The sequence below is a fragment of the Podarcis liolepis genome (assembly GCF_965112155.1).
Source record: "Podarcis liolepis genome assembly, chromosome: 1".
Classification (NCBI taxonomy): Eukaryota; Metazoa; Chordata; class Lepidosauria; order Squamata; family Lacertidae; genus Podarcis; species Podarcis liolepis.
Genome location: NC_139554.1, coordinates 117,509,999 through 117,528,482, shown reverse-complemented (window position 1 = coordinate 117,528,482; position 18,484 = coordinate 117,509,999). Strand labels below are relative to the sequence as shown.

At 45.1% G+C, this 18,484-nt stretch overlaps 2 protein-coding genes and 1 long non-coding RNA gene across 5 annotated transcripts in view; 1 reads left to right on the top strand and 2 right to left on the bottom strand.

Moving 5' to 3' along the window:
* Positions 1-15,222, bottom strand: part of METTL8 (methyltransferase 8, tRNA N3-cytidine) — a 46,378-nt gene extending 31,156 nt beyond the window's left edge. The window contains exons 1-4 of the mRNA XM_083469816.1: positions 14,910-15,222; positions 8,628-8,832; positions 5,453-5,617; positions 2,715-2,806 (exon numbers count right to left, since the gene is read on the bottom strand). Coding sequence (XP_083325942.1) covers positions 2,715-2,806; positions 5,453-5,617; positions 8,628-8,659 — 289 coding nt within the window. The 5' untranslated portion in view covers positions 8,660-8,832; positions 14,910-15,222. The remainder of the gene's footprint in view (positions 1-2,714; positions 2,807-5,452; positions 5,618-8,627; positions 8,833-14,909) is intronic.
* LOC310691168 overlaps positions 1-18,484 on the bottom strand; it is a 72,587-nt gene that overhangs the window by 32,704 nt on the left and 21,399 nt on the right. The window lies entirely within an intron of this gene.
* DCAF17 (DDB1 and CUL4 associated factor 17) overlaps positions 15,324-18,484 on the top strand; it is a 29,610-nt gene continuing 26,449 nt past the window's right edge. The window contains exons 1-2 of one of the 3 annotated variants that reach the window (XM_083468847.1): positions 15,324-15,777; positions 18,143-18,359. In XM_083468847.1, coding sequence (XP_083324973.1) covers positions 18,186-18,359 — 174 coding nt within the window. In that variant the 5' untranslated portion in view covers positions 15,324-15,777; positions 18,143-18,185. The remainder of the gene's footprint in view (positions 15,778-18,142; positions 18,360-18,484) is intronic. The other 2 variants (XM_083468846.1, XM_083468848.1) reach the window with 2 other exon arrangements.

The window sequence follows — 18,484 nt, the reverse complement described above, 5'->3', positions numbered from 1 at the left end:
GCTCTGTTCCAGTAACAAGAAGCCGAAAGCACCAGCCTGAAGATGACGAGTGAGACCTCGTCGAAACGTCGCCTAGACACCCCAACTCTTACACGGGAAGACACCCGAAGACACCAAAACCTGCATTCCTGTACCAGTGAAAATCTACGAAAGCATATATATATATATATATATATATATATATATATATATACATATATATACACACACAGAGAGAGAGAGAGAGAGAGAAACACAAAACAGGGTTTTCCACAATGAAGAGCAGCAAGATTCACTGCAGCTGTGGTAGTTTTGCAATGCAAAGCAACGCATCGCAGCCCTTATTCATCCTTGCAAGAACCTTTCGTTCCAGGTCTCCAGGTAAATGCAAATGTCAGTCAAAGCAATACCAGTTGGCTCTCAAGGAGTGGCTACAGCATGGTGTCAAGGATCCATGAGGGGAAATGCACAAGCACACCGCACAATGCAGTCAGGGAATACAGTGGTACCTCAGGTTAAGTACTTAATTCATTCCGGAGGTCCGTTCTTAACCTGAAACTGTTCTTAACCTGAAGACCACTTTAGCTAATAGGGCCTCCCGCTGCCGCCGCGCTGCCGGAGCAGGATTTCTGTTCTCATCCTGAAGCAAAGTTCTTAACCTGAGGTAATATTTCTGGGTTAGCGGAGTCTGTAACCTGAAGCATGTGTAACCTGAAGTACCACTGTACACTGAAATGTGTGACTTCCCGGGGTCATCCTGGCGCTGCATTTGTCCTGCACCAACCTCGCCACTAAAACTGAAAACGAAGATCATGGCCACTGGTCCCATCACCTCCTGGCAAATAGAAAGGGAAGAAATGGAGGCAGTAAGAGATTTCACTTTCTTGGGCTCCATGATCACTGCAGATGGTGACAGCAATCATGAAATTAAAAGATGCCTGCTTCTTGGGAGAAAAGCGATGACAAACCTAGACAGCATCTTAAAAAGCAGAGACATCACCTTGCTGACAAAGGTCCGTATAGTTAAAGCTATGGTTTTCCCAGTAGTGATGTATGGAAGTGAGAGCTGGACCATAAAGAAGGCTAATCACCGAAGAATTGATGCTTTTGAATTATGGTGCTGGAGGAGAATTATGGTGCTGGAAGGACAGATCCTGAAGCTGAGGCTCCAATACTTTGGCCACCTCACGAGAAGAGAAGACTCCCTGGAAAAGACCCTGATGTTGGGAAAGATGGAGGGCACAAGGAGAAGGGGACGACAGAGGACGAGATGGCTGGACAGTGTTCTGGAAGCTACCAGCATGAGTTTGACCAAACTGCGGGAGGCAGTGGAAGACAGGAGTGCCTGACATGCTCTGGTCCATGGGGTCACGAAGAGTCAGACACGACTAAACAACAAAACCTTGCCATTGCCTTGCCCTTCTTCTTATACTTTCCATTAAGCAGGGACAACGAGACTGATTGGAGGTCAGGTGGGCACTCTTGTCTGCTCCTGAGCCCGTTGCATCAAGCAACATCTGAAGAGGCTGTGTGAGCAAATGACTACAAGACTAATCAAATTCAGGACATCTATTTCTGGCCTAAGATTTCCCCCTCCATTTGCAAAGGGCAGCAAGTGTGTAGCCTCACATTTGAGCTTCTCAACGGACCATGCACATACCTCTGGTGACAACCACTCCCACACTCATACAGACTTTCCTATCTTTTACGGAATGATGAAATACTTGGATACGTCCAAGTGAAAATGTGTGGGGGTTTTTCAAGTATTCCCAGTTCACATATTAGATAAACAAGGCCGCCCTCAGACTTTAATGACTTGAAACAAATATTCTTGATCAGCCAGTCTACTACCTGGTCTGAATAGCAGGGGCAAGATAATTTCAGTGTTTACAACTATGGCCATAATCAGAAAACAGCAGCCACAAGTTGAATTGTCTCTGCCACCTCCTCCTTCATAACTTCTGGCATGGCTTCACCAGGCCCTGACCTTATGATGAGGTGCTTTCTTCCCGAACAACGTGGAACAGGGGAAACAAGAAAAACACGTTTGCATATGCACACAGCACTAGTTTTTCGCCTCCAGAGTAGTATAAAAGAATTATATTAAATAGTTCACATTAAAACCATAACGTTATCGAAACTATCAAATCTTCCACATAAGATTCGCATATCAAGCTGAGGTTTATTAATTCTGGGAAAAGATACATCGACAGATCTTTTAGAAAACCGAACACAGACATTAAATTCATGTAGCGACCATGTACATACTGTTATCACCCTGATGGTCAACCAGCTGTAGAAAGCGAGAGAGTAACACCAGGTGTGCCTGGGAGGTCAGAGCGGAGTTAGATGTCAATATTTCGTGAGCCAGGAGGGAGCAACGTTAATATATGTCACTGTCAACGCAGTCGCACTTTGGATCTCGAACACTTTGGCTCCCATCCCGAACGATTGAAACCCGGAAGTGAGTGTTCCGGTTTCCGAACGATTTTCAGAAGCCGAATGTCCTGCGCAGCTTCTGATTGGCTGCAGGAGCTTCCTGCAGCCAATCAGAAGCCATGCTTGGGTTTCCAAACGTTTTGGAAGCTGAACGGACTTCTGGAACGGATTCGATTCGACTTCCAAGGTATGACTGTTCAGCGCATAGCAAAAGGAGGAGATGGTGATGCTAAGGATTAGCGCATAAACAAAAGGGTGGGTGTATTGCAGTTTTAATTGTTCTTAGGGTATTTTACCTTGCAGCTCAGGCTGGACTCTGATGAGTGAATTCTTCGCGGCTTTTTCCTTGGCTGTTTCTTCTTCTTCCTGTGACCACTGCATGTGGTCCCTGCAAGGGGGAGGGGGGAATTGCAAGGGGAGGGGGGGAAAGGATGCCTTTTATTTTTAAAAGCTTCCAGAGTCTTTTCTTTTCTTTTCTCCCCTTAAGCACCACATGTAATCAAATGCATTGTATATTCTAGATTCCATTAGCTGCTCTCCACCTCACCCCTCGCTTTACTCTCCCGGGTCTTTAAAGTAGGCCTTGATGCCCTCTGGAGCTCCTGCCATTCTTATGCTTCATTCTTATGCTTGTGGAGAGTTCCAGCAGACTCTGCGCTGAAAAACTCTTTGTACCGCCTTCTCCTCACGGTCCACGGCAGCATTCGAATGCCTCTGTGGTGTGTGTCACCTTTTCGTTATAGGACATTCCGCAGCCTTCTCCCTCTGCCCGTTCTGGAGCAAGCGCCAGCGTAAAGTTTGTCCTTTCGGAAACACGCCATCTCTCCCAAACACAAGCCCGTGCGCTCGTGATAGGGTCTGTGCCGTTTGATTCCCGTGTAATAAGGGCTCATTATCTCCTAAAATGACACACGTTGCATGTCATGTGCCAGCTGCACTATGCGGCCGCCATTCCGCCACAGATTTGTAGTTATCAAAACATGGTCGCCCGGCGAGTCAAAGCATGACATACAGATATGTACAGAAATATACTTAGTAAAGGTGTGGGTAATCCGATAGAGGAATGTTGCAGCTGGTTTTGTTTCTGAAGAAATACTTGTAATTGCTCCCATGTGTTGCTAGACCACTAAACACAACCCAAAACAGCAACCAGAGGTGAGCTGCAGGGAGCTTTTAATTATAGAGCGCAACAGATGGATTTGAGTGGGATAAAGATTTAAATCTCCCTATGTCAAATAATGGTGTTCTAATGTTAGCCAGGCTGCAGTAAAGGATTATTGGAGCCAGTGTCACACCACAGTATTGCGCCAAAACAAGAATGGAAAAACGCTGAGCAACGCGAACTATTCCCTAGGAATTTCAGTGCCAAAAGTTCAAAAGGGGCTGATGACTTAATAGCTAGGTCCTAAGGCATGCCACAGAAGCAAGTAAGAAATATAAACAACCTCAGATATGCAGATGACACAACCTTGATGGCAGAAAGTGAAGAGGAATTAAAGAACCTTTTAATGAGGGTTAAAGAGGAGAGCACAAAATATGGTCTGAAGCTCAACATCAAAAAAACGGAGATCATGGCCACTGGGCCCATCACCTCCTGGCAAATAGAAAGGGAAGAAATGGAGGCAGTGAGAGATTTTACTTTCTTGGGCTCCATGATTACTGCAGATGGTGACAGCAGCCACAAAATTAAATGACGCCTGCTTCTTGGGAGAAAAGCAATGACAAACCTAGACAGCATCTTAAAAAGCAGAGACATCGCCTTGCCATCAAAGGTCCATATAGTTAAAGCTATGGTTTTCCCAGTAGTGATGTATGGAAGTGAGAGCAGGGGCTGATGGGAGTTGAAGTCCGACGGTATCTGGAGGTCTGTAACCTGCCCATCCCTGACTTAGGAGGAGCACAGAGCCAAACTGCTTGCCTGGAAGTAGGGAAATGAGTCCCATACAACTTGCTTCACTCATCCCAACCTAACAAGAGCATCAAGGTCTTCCACAAGGTAGGAAGAAGGAAGTGAGGGCTCCTCTCCTATTATGGTATGGATACGCCCCTATCTGGACAGGGATAGCCTAACTACTGTTGTCTATGCTCTGGTAACCTCAAGGTTAGATTACTGCAATGGGTTATACACAGGGCCAGATTTAGGTTTGATGAGTCCCTAAGCTACTGAAGGTAATGGGGCCCTTTATATGTCCAGATGTCCTTTATATGTTCAATTGTCACTGTTTTTTGTATTGAATATATGCTATACGGCAATTTATGGACCTAATAGGTATCTAAAGCCATTAGCACATAACAAAATATGTTATTTTATCAAAGTAATTGTTGAAGTGAAATACAATTAAGAAGTATATTAAAAGTGAAATACAATTAAGAAATATATTAATAGTGAAATAATTATTAAGCTCTAACTTAAAATGATTTTTTTATTCATAACAAACTTAATAATGCAAACACATTGGCATTTGGCAATAACAAAAGATCCTTTAGAAACACAATTTACAAAGATTCATAATTTTTTTGGGGGGGGGGCAAAGGTTGGTATATAAATTCAATTAATAATAATAAGAATCTCAACCTCCTGCTACTAGTACATCCATAATTTATTTCATAACATGGCTCTACTTCATGTTCTATTTTTAAAAATTAATGGAACATGGATGGTAGCCATTCTTGTGATGGTGAAACAAGTGCCCACTCAAATTTCCTGGAATTGGTAAACAGATATATATCTCATATGAGGGCAGGGCAGATATCCAAGGTATCCAATTAATCTCTGAAAACATTGAGATAATTATTTTGACCGACCACTGGATATCAGTTGGTCTGTCTCTCTAAATTAACAGACAAAGATTAAAACACTTTCCATTTGCATGTAAGGTTTCTCTCTTCTGCTGGCTATGGATTCTGGCCTCTGAATGGCAGGAAAACATTCAGCCTCTGTGTTTAGATTCTCAATCAATCAATCAATCAATCAATCCCTACCTATATTTAAAAGACAAACTGATAACACAGTAGCAAATTGCATTAATCATACCACATGTTGTGATCAAAAACTTTATCTGGATCCAACAAAACCCGTGACCCAAGGGGAGCAACTGGTCGTTTGTTACTCTGGAACCGATGGGGCATCTTGCTGGTCTTCAGATGTGAAGCACAGAATCTTTTAACAAATAGCATTGCAGTGCAGCAGCAGAACACCCTGAAAGCAAAATTAAACAGGAGTATAGATTTCTTGCAAACTTAATTATTTCAGTTAACCTTAGGAATTCCTGTCTCTTCCGCAGCAACACAAATGTAGGTTGGTTTTCTCTATCTTTTCCTTTTACAGTTGTTGTTGTTGTTGTTGTTGTTGTTTAGAAGGAGCTGACCACTGAAATGCTAATGCATGTTTTGAGTTTGTTCTCTTTCCATCATGCAGCTAGATACTGGTGGAAAACCCAAGTAAAAAAACAGAAAGTTTAAAAAATGGTTAAGTTCCATTAAAAGGTGATTTCTCACAATTTAACTGTGTCCTGAGAATGGCAGATGAGCTGAGCACCTCAACATGTCTAACGGGGGGCAGGATCCAAAAAGAGACTCTCTAGAGCGTCTGGTAATCAACTGTATGGTGTTTCAGAGAAATCACCTTCGTCGGGAGCTATGTACAAAACCCAATTAAAGGTAAAGGTAAAGGGACCCCTGATAGTTAGGTCCAAGTCGTGACCGACTCTGGGGTTGCGGCGCTCATCTCGCTTTATTGGCCGAGGGAGCCGGCGTACAGCTTCCGGGTCATGTGGCCAGCATGACTAAGCCGCTTCTGGCGAACCAGAGCAGCGCACGGAAACGCCGTTTACCTTCCCGCCAGAGAGGTACCTATTTATCTACTTGCACTTTGACGTGCTTTCAAACTGCTAGGTTGGCAGGAGCAGGGACTGAGCAACAGGAGCAGACAATATCATGATCAAGATGGAAATAATATAGATAATTTTCTCACCTTAACTTGCACTAGGTAAAGGTAAAAAAAGGTAAAGGACCCCTGGACGGTTAAATTCAGTCAAAGGTGACTATGGGGTGCAGCACTCATCTCGCTTTCAGGCCCAGAGAAACGGCATTTGTCCAGAGACAGCTTTCTGGGTCATGTGGCCAGCATGACTAAATCGCTTGTGGCGCAATGGGACACCGTGACGGAAACCAGAGCGCACAAAAACATTGTTTACCTCCCCGCCCCAGTGGTACCTATTTATCTACTTGCACTGGCATGCTTTCGAACTGCTAGGTCGGCAGGAGCTGGGACAGAGCAACGGGAGCTCACCCCGTCGCGGGGATTTGAACCGCCGACCTTCCAGTCGGCAAGCCCAAGAGGCTCAGTGGTTTAGGCCACAGCTCCACTCGCCATCCTTTAACTTGCACTACTCCATGGGTAAAATCCAATGCTACTCTTCTTTTCTAGAAATGCTTTTGATCCAGTGTAGGCATCTGTTAAGGAGACAGGAGGGAATGGGGAATTTACTCCCCATTTCCTTTTCCTACTCCTGCCTCCAAAGCAACCTTCCATGCTATTCTGGAGGGCTCTCAAATCCTATGGAACAGATTGGGAGGTGTGCAGGGCAGTGGGTGGGGGGAGGCCCAGAGGACTGCAAGAGGAAAGGGGAATTGCAGAAAAATAGCCTCCCTTTATGTCATTAGAGGGTGGCTCAAAAGCCGTTCTGCAAGTGTGACGGTGGCATTGGACTTCAGCCTGTGTGTTAATTATTATTGTTGTTGTTGTTTATACCCCGCCCATCTGGCCGGGTTTCCCCAGCCATTCGGGGCGGCTTCCAACAAAACACTAAAATACAATAACCAATTAAACATTAAAAGCTTCCCTAAACAGGGCTGCCTTCAGATGTCTTCTAAAAGCATCCTAGGCAGTGTGTATGGAAATTTGGTCTGCCCAATGTTATCTCCATGCATGATGCATCAGAGAAGGATTTGAGCCATGCAACTCAAACTGGGTTGACAACCCCCCCAAAAAAATTAAGCAAAGGGGCCCTCCAGGATTAGAAACCCTGAATCGTAAGCTACATTAGCTTCATCGTACATTTACCCCTGTTTCTGGCACAATTTACCTACTGCTTTATTGTATAATTATACAGGCTTCCTCAACCTCGGCCCTTCAGATGTTTTTGGCCTACAACTCCCATGATCCCCAGCTAGCAGGACCAGTGGTCAGGGATGATGGGAATTGTAGTCTTAAAAACATCTGGAGGGCCGAGGTTGAGGACGCCTGGTACAATATGATTACTCAATATGACACCAGTGTTTCTGGAATATGAATTCAGATAGATCCTATCTTTGGTGCCCAATGGTTTTTAAAATACAAACACAGTAGGTAGCCAATAGCCATCTCTGCACTCCTATCAACAATTTTTAATAAAATGATGTTCTGTATAATAGTTAGTGCTTAGGAGAGCAGGCTCACACACACCTGCCACAAAACTGAGTGGCGCTGAGTTCCTGAGTCACATTCTCTCAGCCTAATCAACTAACCACAGGATTCTTGTGAGGATAATGTGTGTGTGTTTTTTTTGGGGGGGGGGCATGTATGCTACTTTGAGCTCCATGGAAGAAAGCTGGCGTATACACACAGATTTCTGCATTATACCGAAGTCATTTGCCAAATGTAACTCAATGTTTACAGTGGTACCTCAGGTTAAGAACTTAATTCGTTCTGGAGGTCCGTTCTTAATCTGAAACTGTTCTTAACCTGAGGTACCACTTTAGCTAATGGAGCCTCCCACTGCCACGCGATTTCTGTTCCCATCCTGAAGCAAAGTTCTTAACCCGAGGTACTATTTCTGGGTTAGCGGAGTCTGTAACCTGAAGTGTCTGTAACCCGAGGTACCACTGTATTTTTAAAAACCTGACTGGATATAGATCTGTGTGACCCTCAGATTGGTAAAATACTTCCACTTCCCACCTCCCTCTACCCCACCAGCACGACGCAGGAGCGTTAAGTGACCTTAAGGAGATCTAGTCATGCCTCTGCAATTAATTGCCTTTCTATAACAAATGTCTCAATTACGATAGTGACTAATGAGAAATTTGTCTGGGAAGAAACAAAATGTGCATTACTAAGCATTTGCCAGAGACAAAGAGACATTCTGTGCATTCGGATTATTGTGCTTGTTTACTTTAATAAGAAGGTTTCTGGGCGGGAGTGGGAGGGGGTTATGTTTCAATTGTTGCACCTTAAAATATATATATATATCAAAACACTCATCGCTGGAGAAACATTCTGTTCCTGTGGCAATGTGTTGTTCCTCTGCTTGACTTTTCTTCTCCCACTCCAAAGGTTAAGTTTCTTCAAAGAATTTCTTTCACTGCTCTTTTTCTGGTTCCAAACACTCGCGCAAAGTGGGCACAGCGGAAATGGCGTCCGTACACACACAGAGCCTGCAAAATTATATCGTGGATTTGTAAAAATGAAACAAAAGAAGGCTCAGTGCTTGGAAAGCACGTGCCTGAAATAATGTACAGCATTACCATAAAACTTCCACAATTTACATTCCTTAATGCTGTCCGACCAAAGTTGCCTCTTATGAAGTCGGCAGAGCTTTCTCATGTCATGAAACTGGAAATCTAGAGACTCTCTTCCCACCAAAAATCTCTGTGCTGTGACCATGATAATCTCCTCCCCTCTCAGTACAGTGGTACCTCGGCTTACATATGCTTCAGGTTACATACGCTTCAGGTTACAGACTCTGCTAACCCAGAAATAGTGCTTCAGGTTAAGAACTTTGCTTCAGGATGAGAACAGAAATCGTGCTCCGGCAGCACAGCGGCAGCAGGAGGCCCCATTAGCTAAAGTGGTGCTTCAGGTTAAGAACAGTTTCAGGTTAAGTACGGACCTCCGGAACGAATTAAGTACTTAACCCGAGGTATCACGGTACCTGATGAACAAGTTTCATTTCTAACAACTGCCTACAGCCACAGTATTCGAAATTAGGCAGGCGCCAGGCGCGTTTCGCAACTACTGCGTGTCCAATTGCAACCATATGGAGATCTCTGGATGCTAGGTTGGCAACTGGGGAAAGCAAAATGTCATTTAGAGAAGGATCTGAAATATTTTCCTTACAGCTTGAATTATTTATATTCTGCAGTATTTGATGTTTTTATGCGTTGTAAACTGCTATGATTTGTTCTTTAAAATATTAAGCGGCATAGAAATGGAATTAATAATAATTGCAATGATGAAGATGGTGGTGGTGGTGATGATGATAATAATAATAATAATATCCCACCTGACATTTAGAAAACATCTGAAGGCAGCCCTGTTCAGGGAAGTTTTTAATTTGTGACATTTTGATGTATTTTTAATATTTGTTGGAAGCCGCCCAGAGTGGCTGGGGAAACCCAGCCAGATGGGCAGGGTACAAATAATACATTATTATTATTATTATTATTATTATTATTATTATTATTATTGAATTTCTAACACTGTAATTTCAGGGAAGTGTCAGTGCATCATAACCATGGCCTGTTTAGAAATACTTGACTGGTCTACAAATATGCCAATTCTTCATGCGGCCTATCGACAAGCAACCAAGCAAAAGGGACTGAACTCAAAGAATAAATACCATTTCTGTATGCAGAAGATCTCAGGCACAAACTCTGTTAGGATTTTATGTAGCCGATGCTGGCTGGCGTGGTTGGTGTAAATCACATGAGATGTCTGAGAAGAGTGTGGGAACGGAAGACTGTCTTATCTCTTCTGTCTGAGAGTGTTATTAGACTGTACTTTCGCTTTTGCTGTATGCTTTCTGTTTCTGCCAAAGTTTGGAGGACACAGATGTGCTTATGGATTCTCTGTATATATTATGAATAAAACGTAGTTTAGATCTACGGATGTCTCTTTTTTCTCTCTCCAAAAATTTTATTGGTTTTCACAATATTATAAACAAACAAACACACAAGACAAACAAACATAAATCATAGCCTTATTGAAAATTACACTTATTAACTTTGTTAAGTGACTTCCTTGCTTCCCCTTGGTTGAATTTCATTGCATGTCCTTTTAACGGTTTTCCAAATCCCAATTCTTATGAAATTTAACTTAAACATTAACATCCTTAAATCTTCACCTTATGGAATTAAACATATTAATTCATCACTTAACATAAATAAAATCCTAAGCCAATTAAGTATCTGCAAGCTATTTTCAATTAATTTAACTTAACAAATTTAACTAGATAATCATTAAATTTATTCCACTCTTCCTGATACTCCTCCTCCTTCTAGTCGCGGACTCTTCCGGTTAGATCTATGGATGTCTCTATCTTCTTGCTGTGTGATGCCAGAAGACTGGTGTCACAGATGGGCACTCCGGAGTGAAGGGACATGCCATTCCAGAGACGTGCCTACTGGGAGATGCTCGGAGGTACTGGGGGTCTGCCGTCCCCCCAGGAGCTTTTGCAAACAATCTCTGGCATCTCCGCTGATGGGGAAGACTTCATGCCTAGACCCTGGGGAGCCACTAGCACCCAACAGTAGAGTTGACCATACCCCTGATGCGCTGAGCAACCAGCTTTTGAGAGCCTCCGTTCTATTGTACCGCCACCAATGGCTTCCAAACACGAGCCAGATTTTTGTCGCTCCCTACCCCCCCCCCTGCCACTTTCCACTCTCCCCCATCCCCCACCCATTCCAGAATAAGGCAGTGCCACCATGTTAGGTGGCAACTCTGACAGTGGGGGAATTAGCAGCAAAGCTGCCTGATGTGGAGCCTTCAAATACACAGAGACTCAAGTCCAACAAAAGTTACATTCCTGCTAAGAGCAATACTTGGAATAGCCCGGAAATATACTAACATGGAAACAAGCCCAGAGGAGATAATTAGACAGATGGTCAAAATATCTGGCAGAAATAAGAGGAGGAAAATAGAGATTTTTCTGCTGGCTTGTAGCTTTACATGAGACATGCTTATCTAATAATTGTTAAAGCACGGCCATTTCGGAAGACTTCAAAAGACAGAGGAGTAACCAGTCTCGCTGACATTTGAAGGAAGGCTGTGGATTGTTTTTTTTAAAAAACGAAAAACCCTGATATTACACATCAGTGGCAAGTCGAATTATGCCAGAGTTGTACAAATAATGCAATCAAGATTATCTGTACTGCTTTGAACCTTGTTGACTCAAGCCAGATTCATTGGAACAAAATGTTTGTTGCTACCTGCCTCTCATACAATCTTTTTAGTGTGTCAGCCCAGCCTACTATGATACAACTTAATTGCTAAAGAAATGACAGATCACTTGACTTTCAACAACATATTGCAAAACATGTTCATGTAGCCCTTTAATAGTAGGCCCAACAGCACCATCCTGAATAGTCTACTGCTGAAGAAACTCCCAGGAGAGATTTGCCCAACACCTACTTTATTGACATTTTGACATCTTTATTTCACCCAAGCAATTGAGGGACAATTTTAGTCTTTTTTGTGGCCTTTTAAATTGATTACAGATTTTCAAAACCCATTTTATGTGTTTCATAGATTCATCGAGTTGGAACAGCCTATGAGAATCATCAAGTTGGAAGGTGTTTCAGAGGCTCAATGCAAGATCTGCAACTGCAGCATCCCTGGGAGATGACCGTCTGGTCTCTCCTCTAATACTTAACACAAGAACCTAGGAAGGGCTCTGCTGAATTAGGCCAATGGCCCACTTAGTACTCCATCCCATTCTCACGGTGGAGAATCAGATGCCTGTGGGAAACCTATAAGTAGAACCTGAGCATAACAGAACTCTGCCCACCAGCAATCCCCAGAAACTGGCGTTCAGAAGTGCCTTTGACAGTAGAGGTAGAATACAGTCACTGTGACTAGTAGCCATTACAAGTATCTTCCAGTGATGGAGAGCTTAGCACATCCTGAGGGCATCTGCTCCATAGTCAAAGCTCTTACCAAAATGAATGTTATCCTAATGCTTAGCCAAGATCTGCTTTCCACCTATTAGCCGTCGCCTTGCCCCCTGGAGCAACAGGGAACAAGTCTTCTCCATCTTTTACATGAGAGCAGTTTAGATATTTGAATTAAATGCAATACATGCCCCTCCTTAATCTTCTCTTCTCCAAGCTAAACATTCCCCATCACTTTCAGTTGCTCCTCAAAGGATTCCAAAACCTTCACTATTCTGGGGAGAGGTATAGCATATAGTTTACCAGACGTCCCCCGATTTACAAATTTGTCCCCAGACAAAAATCCGTCCCGGGAATGTCCCCAGATTTATATTTTAAGTGTTGTATTTTTATTAGCAGGGAATGAATGTTGCATGATTGGTTCAACGGCACAAGACACATCATATGGAGACTTCCGGCGAGGCAAAATGGCGGACATCACAGCAGCGAGCAGTTCCTGAAGCTAGCCAGAGCCAACTGCACTACCAGGCTGGCTCTGGGCTGCTGAGACTGCCGCCGCCACTGCCGAGGGGGAACCGGGGACGCCCAGTGCGTCAACTGGGGGAACCGCTGACACACACATCCTGCGACCCAAATCAAGCCGGGAGCGAGAGCACTTGGCCACCTGCCCAGCAGCGTTCCAGGGCCAGGAAAACCCTGGAGCCGATGCAGGGAGAAGGAGGAAAGAAGGAGAAGGTAGAGGAGGTGGAAGGAGGGGAAAAAGGGGATCCCCGACCTTGCTACGCCACTGCCGCTGCTACTGAGAAGGAGAGGTAGGAGAGCACCAGGAGTGGAAGGACACATGGCTGAGCCCAGGCCCAGCCTGAGCCTACTCCACGGCAGCTAGCACCCCAAGAGAGCAGGCCAGGGCCCAGAGGAAGGCCATGCGACAGATGAGACCACAGAAGGGAAGATATTACTTCTTAATTTTTTTAAAAAAAATTACTTTTTTTCTCTTTTTTTAAAAAAAAGTGTCCCCAGATTCTTTGAAAAAATTCTGGTAACCTTAGTGTAGCATGTCAACCCTATATAGCTAATAGCACTCAAATATTCCATGGCACCAAAACCACCCTGTTTTGGTGATAGTTTCCTTCGTTGAATTTCATTACGGCATCATTTTTAAAGCAAAGGCAGGAGGAAGAGCTGCCAGAAATCACCATTTTTCGGTGGCCTTACTGGCAAAGCCAAAAAGTGTAGTCAAGAGACCCACTCCTCTCATCTAACACTTTCCTGAGGGAAAAGCCATGTGTGCACTTTGTGCTCTGTGCACTTTTGGGAAGCAGCCCTAAACGGCGCATGCTTTTCCGGCTAATAAGGCAAACTTCCTTGATGTCTCTAGAATATACAGTAGTAACAGAGCCTTTCAGATATCCAGGTTCCAAGAGTAGATAGGTAGCCGTGTTGGTCTGCCATAGTCAAAATAAAAAATTCCTTCCAGTAGCACCTTAAAGACCAACTAAGTTAGTTCTTGGTATGAGCTTTCGTGGTTCCAAGAGTTTAGGACTTTATAATCAGAACCCTGCACTGAACCAGGAAACAAACTAGAAGGCAGCGTAGACTCAGAAGAATCGGAGAGAGATGCAAATCCAGCTTAAAAATCTAATTGTTGCATTCTGACCCAGCTGAAGTTTCTAAACATTTTCAAGATTCAGCGCCACACAAATCAAAATGTTAGCCACAGCAAAAGGCATTCACTCATTAGACCGTGTGAGAGCAACTTTTGTCCTGCCATATATTTTTGAACTACAACTCCCATCATCCCTTGCCACTGACTACACCTGCTGGGGGGCATGGGAGTTGTAGTTCAGCAACCATCTGGAGCAGCCTTTCTCAACCTGTGGGTCCCCAGATGTTGAACTACAACTCCCATCACACCTAGCTAGCAAGGCCAGAGCTCAGGGATGATGGGAGTTGTAGTCCAACATCATCTGGGGACCCACAGACAAAGGTTCCCACAACTGACTTAGACATATCAAACTTGGCAGAAGTTCCTCACATCAGGCACAGGGCCTCCACCACCATTTTTCAACCAGCGTTTCCACTGAACCACAGAGACTCCCATATCCCTCTTACTCCGAAGGAAGCGAGCACACGTGGGAGCCTTTAAATCTCAAGTAGCTTTCCTTGGATCTGCAGAAGTAAACCCAAGACGCTTCTATTTAAGGCATCTTTCACGCACTGCAAATGCCGACGCCAGTATTGTCAATTTCCCTTTTCTTTTTGAAATTAATTTTTATTTGATTTCACAAATATAGAATTATAATAACGCAACCATACACACCCACCATTAAATATTCTTCCGAATCTCGGGACTTCCCACCTTCCCCTCCGTAGGTCCTATCTTAAACCTTTTCTACTGCATCTTTTTCAATAGTCCATTGCATCTTTTTCAATGGTCCACCAGACGCGGGGTTAGGACTGCTCTCTTAGCTCGACTACCTTAAGACATTCGGGCATTTAATTTTAGGGTTTTAATGTTTGTTTGTTTTCTCTGCCGGGTCAGCAGTTTTAACCAAAACGGTATTTTGAAAGCAGGTAATATCTAATGCAACCTTGATTCCCACGAGGAGAAAAGAACTCACCTTCAGGGCGCTATATGCCATGCAGTGCCTAAACAACAAAAAAAATCAAAACACTTTTCGGACATTCTTATCCACGTGCTTCCTCGCGTCCAGTCGTTAAGTTATCAAATGTAATGATATTCCAAAAAAATAAGAAGAAATGTGCAGGGCGTGGGTATTAATAATAATGATGATGATGATGCTGCAAGGTGCTGCCCTTAACACTTGCACGGCTCCTTCGTGCAACCTTCTCAACCCTCCGCTCCCGCGCTGCAAACCAGCAGCCGATCAAGCCGGAGAAACCCGAACCAGCGCGCGGCCTCCCGCCCTTGCGCGCGCAGAGGGTTTCGGGAGCCGTAGTCCCCGAGACTCTCGCGCTCCGTTCCCCTCGGAGGTAGTTGATGGCGAGGGAAACTACGTTTCCCGCCGTGCATTGCGAAGAGGCGGAGACGGGGAAACGAAAGTGTCCCTGCCGAAGAAACAGGCCCGGTTTTGGAGGCGCGTGTGGTTTTAACTCCTGCGCCGTCCTGAGAGGTTTGTTGTTGTTCTGCGCGCGCGCGCTGGGTAGTCGGAGGCGCGCGAGGGCATAAAAAGAGGCTATATTATATATCTATATATTGTTTTAAAGTTGCTTTGTGCGAAGCGGCAGCCTTTCCCGCTTGGAAGGTTTGCAATGGAGTCCTGTGCCTGTTGAGTCGATCACTAAGCCCCGCCTCGGGCTTACTCCCGAGTAAGTTCCTGCTGGGCGGATCTTGATCCTGGACGGTTGTCGGGCGGCATATTCCACACCGATAATGTAGAGATCCAGCGCCTGCGGTTACATCCCTGACCCCCTTTGCTTGCATTCGCGGAGAAGCCCCAATGCGTTCCAGTGAGTCTTGACTCCCAAGTAAGTTTACGCGCGAGGATTGCACCTTCAGAACCGTAAACTGGGATTGCCTCGAGTCCAGGATTGAAAAGATGCCCCCCTCCCCTTCTCTATCCCGGTAATGTACGGAGAGAGAAGTGTTGGGGGCGAAATGCCACGTGAGCTCGCATTGCAATCGCTCGTGATGGGCAGACAAGTGTAAACTATGGTTACCAGGTTTTTTTCAATGAATCCGGGCACCCTTCTTTTTTTTTTTTTTGGAAGCTGAGTAGCAACAGGGAGGGACGCGGGTGGCACAGAGCCTAGGACTTGCCGATCAGAAGGTCGGCGGTTCGAATCCCTGCGACGGGGTGGGTTCCTGTTGCTCGGTCCCTGCTCCTGCCAACCTAGCAGTTAGAAAGCACATCAAAGTGCAAGTAGATAAATAGGTACCGCTCCAGCGGGAAGGTAAACGGCGTTTCCGTGCGCTGCTCTGGTTCGCCAGAAGCGGCTTAGTCATGCTGGCCACATGACCTGGAAGCTGTACGCCGGCTCCCTCAGCCAATAAAGCGAGATTAGTGCCGTAACCCCTGAGTCGGTCACAACTGGACCTAATGGTCAGGGGTCCCTTTACCTTTTCCCAGCAACAGGGAGTCAGTAGTGAGGATGGTGAGGCAAAGTAGTGGGGATGGTGAGGCTGCTGCCGCCACAGGGTTGCAAATCTGGGCACATTCCGGGAACGGAATTTGTCCGGGGACAGATTTGCAAATCCGGGGACTGTCCCCGGGAACCGGGGACTGTCCCCGGGAACCGGGGACATCTGGTAACCCTGGTGTAAACTGTCTGGAACAGGAAATAGATTCCCGTGCATTTCCTCTTAACGCCGGAGTTTTGGAAGGAGCTGTTGACTCCTGCGTGTCTCCCTGACTGCGGGGAACTGGGGCCCTATGCACGCTGCCAGTTTGCATAAGGTTAGCAGATTTTTTTCAAAGAATCCGGGGACACCTTTTTTGTTTTTTTGTAAGAGAAATTTTTTTTTTTAAATTTTGTTAAAAAATCAAGAAGTAATGTCTTCTCTTCTGTAGTCTTCTCTGTTGCATGGCCTTCTTCTGGGCCCTGGCCTGCTCTCTTGGGGTGCTAGCTGCCGTGGCGTAGGCTCTGGCTGGGCCTGGGCTTAGCCACGTGTCCTTGCACTCCTGGTGCTCTCCTACCTCTCCTTCTCAGCAGCAGTGGTGTGGCAAGGTCAGGGCTCCCCTTTTTTTCTCCTTCCTCTTTCTCTCTCTTCCTTCTCCTCTCCTCCTTCTCCCTGCATCAGCTCCAGGGTTTTCCTGGCCCCGGACCACCGCTGGGCGGGTGGCCTGGTGCTCTCGCTCCCCTCTCAATTAAGTCGCAGGGTGTGTGGGTCAGCAGTTCCCCCAGTTGATGCACCAGGTGTCCCCGGTTCCCCAGCGGCAGCCTCAGCAGCCTGGAGCCAGCCTGGTAGCGCAGTTGGCTCTTGCTGGCTTCAGGAGCTGCTGGCTGCTGTGATGTCCGCCATTTTGCCTCGCCGGAAGTCCCCATATGATGTGTCTTGTGCCGTTGAACCAATCATGCAACATTCATTTCCTACTAATAAATCTACAACACTTAAAATATAAATACAGGGACATTAAATGAAATCTGGGGACATTCCCGGGATGGATTTTGTCCGGGGACAAATTTGTAAATCTGGGGACTGTCCCCGGGAAACGGAGGCGTCTGGTAACCATAAGTTTGCAATGCGGAGCATGTTTGACTGAGAAGGAAGCCTCTTTTAAGTTCCGTGGGGTTTATCCCAAGGTAAAGAAAGAAAGCCCCATTGAACACAGTGGGACTTGCCTGTGAGTAAACTTGTACAGGCTTAACACCCTAAAGCTGTAATCCTATGCACACTTGAAAATCTGGTGGGACTTTGGGTAGAGATGTATATAGGATCGCATGGCTATTTATGCATGGATGTCCATAGTAGGGTGATCAGGGGAAATAGGATGGGGCTCTCATGGGTGTAGCCAGGATCTATGTTGGGGGGGGCCGAACTGAGCTTTATGTGATGCGATTGCTCAGTTAATTAAGTATTTTTATTTATTTGCTTGATGGGGGGGCTGCTCCTCTCGGTTATGTTCATGAGAGTTTTTAATCTTATGTTGGGAGCTGCCCAGAGTGACTGGGAAAACCCAGCCAGATGGCCGGGGTATAAATAATAAATAATGATGATGATGGAGAATTGTTGATTCCAGGCAACTCGTAAAGGTTCAGGAACCTTGCCCCCTTTTTCCAAACTGCAAATCTAGCACATAGGATTGTACAGATGAGTTTTAGTTTTTGCTGTAGTTTATTTCCATATTTGGCTAACTGAACAACTTTTTTCTCCCTCCCCTCTTTTGTTTAGACTACTTGGGTGGAAGCGAGTGGAAGTTTGATGTTCCACCAACATGCTTTCCAGTTTCTCTGCCTTATCTGCCACAAGCAGATTACCCTCCGCTGACGCATTCGAAAATCGAAATATTTGCTTTGCACTCACCAGACGGTCACAGGGATTTCACACAAAAGATGCTGGTGTGGTCTATAGAAAAAACATGGGGATTCTGAGGAAGCTGGTATGCCAGGTAAATAGGTACTGAAAACCCATTAGCCCTGTGTTGCAGCTGAATTCGTTACAACTTGTGAAGAAAGTACTTCTGTGTAGAAACGAAATCCACATGTCAATCATAAAATGTGATAATCCCTGATA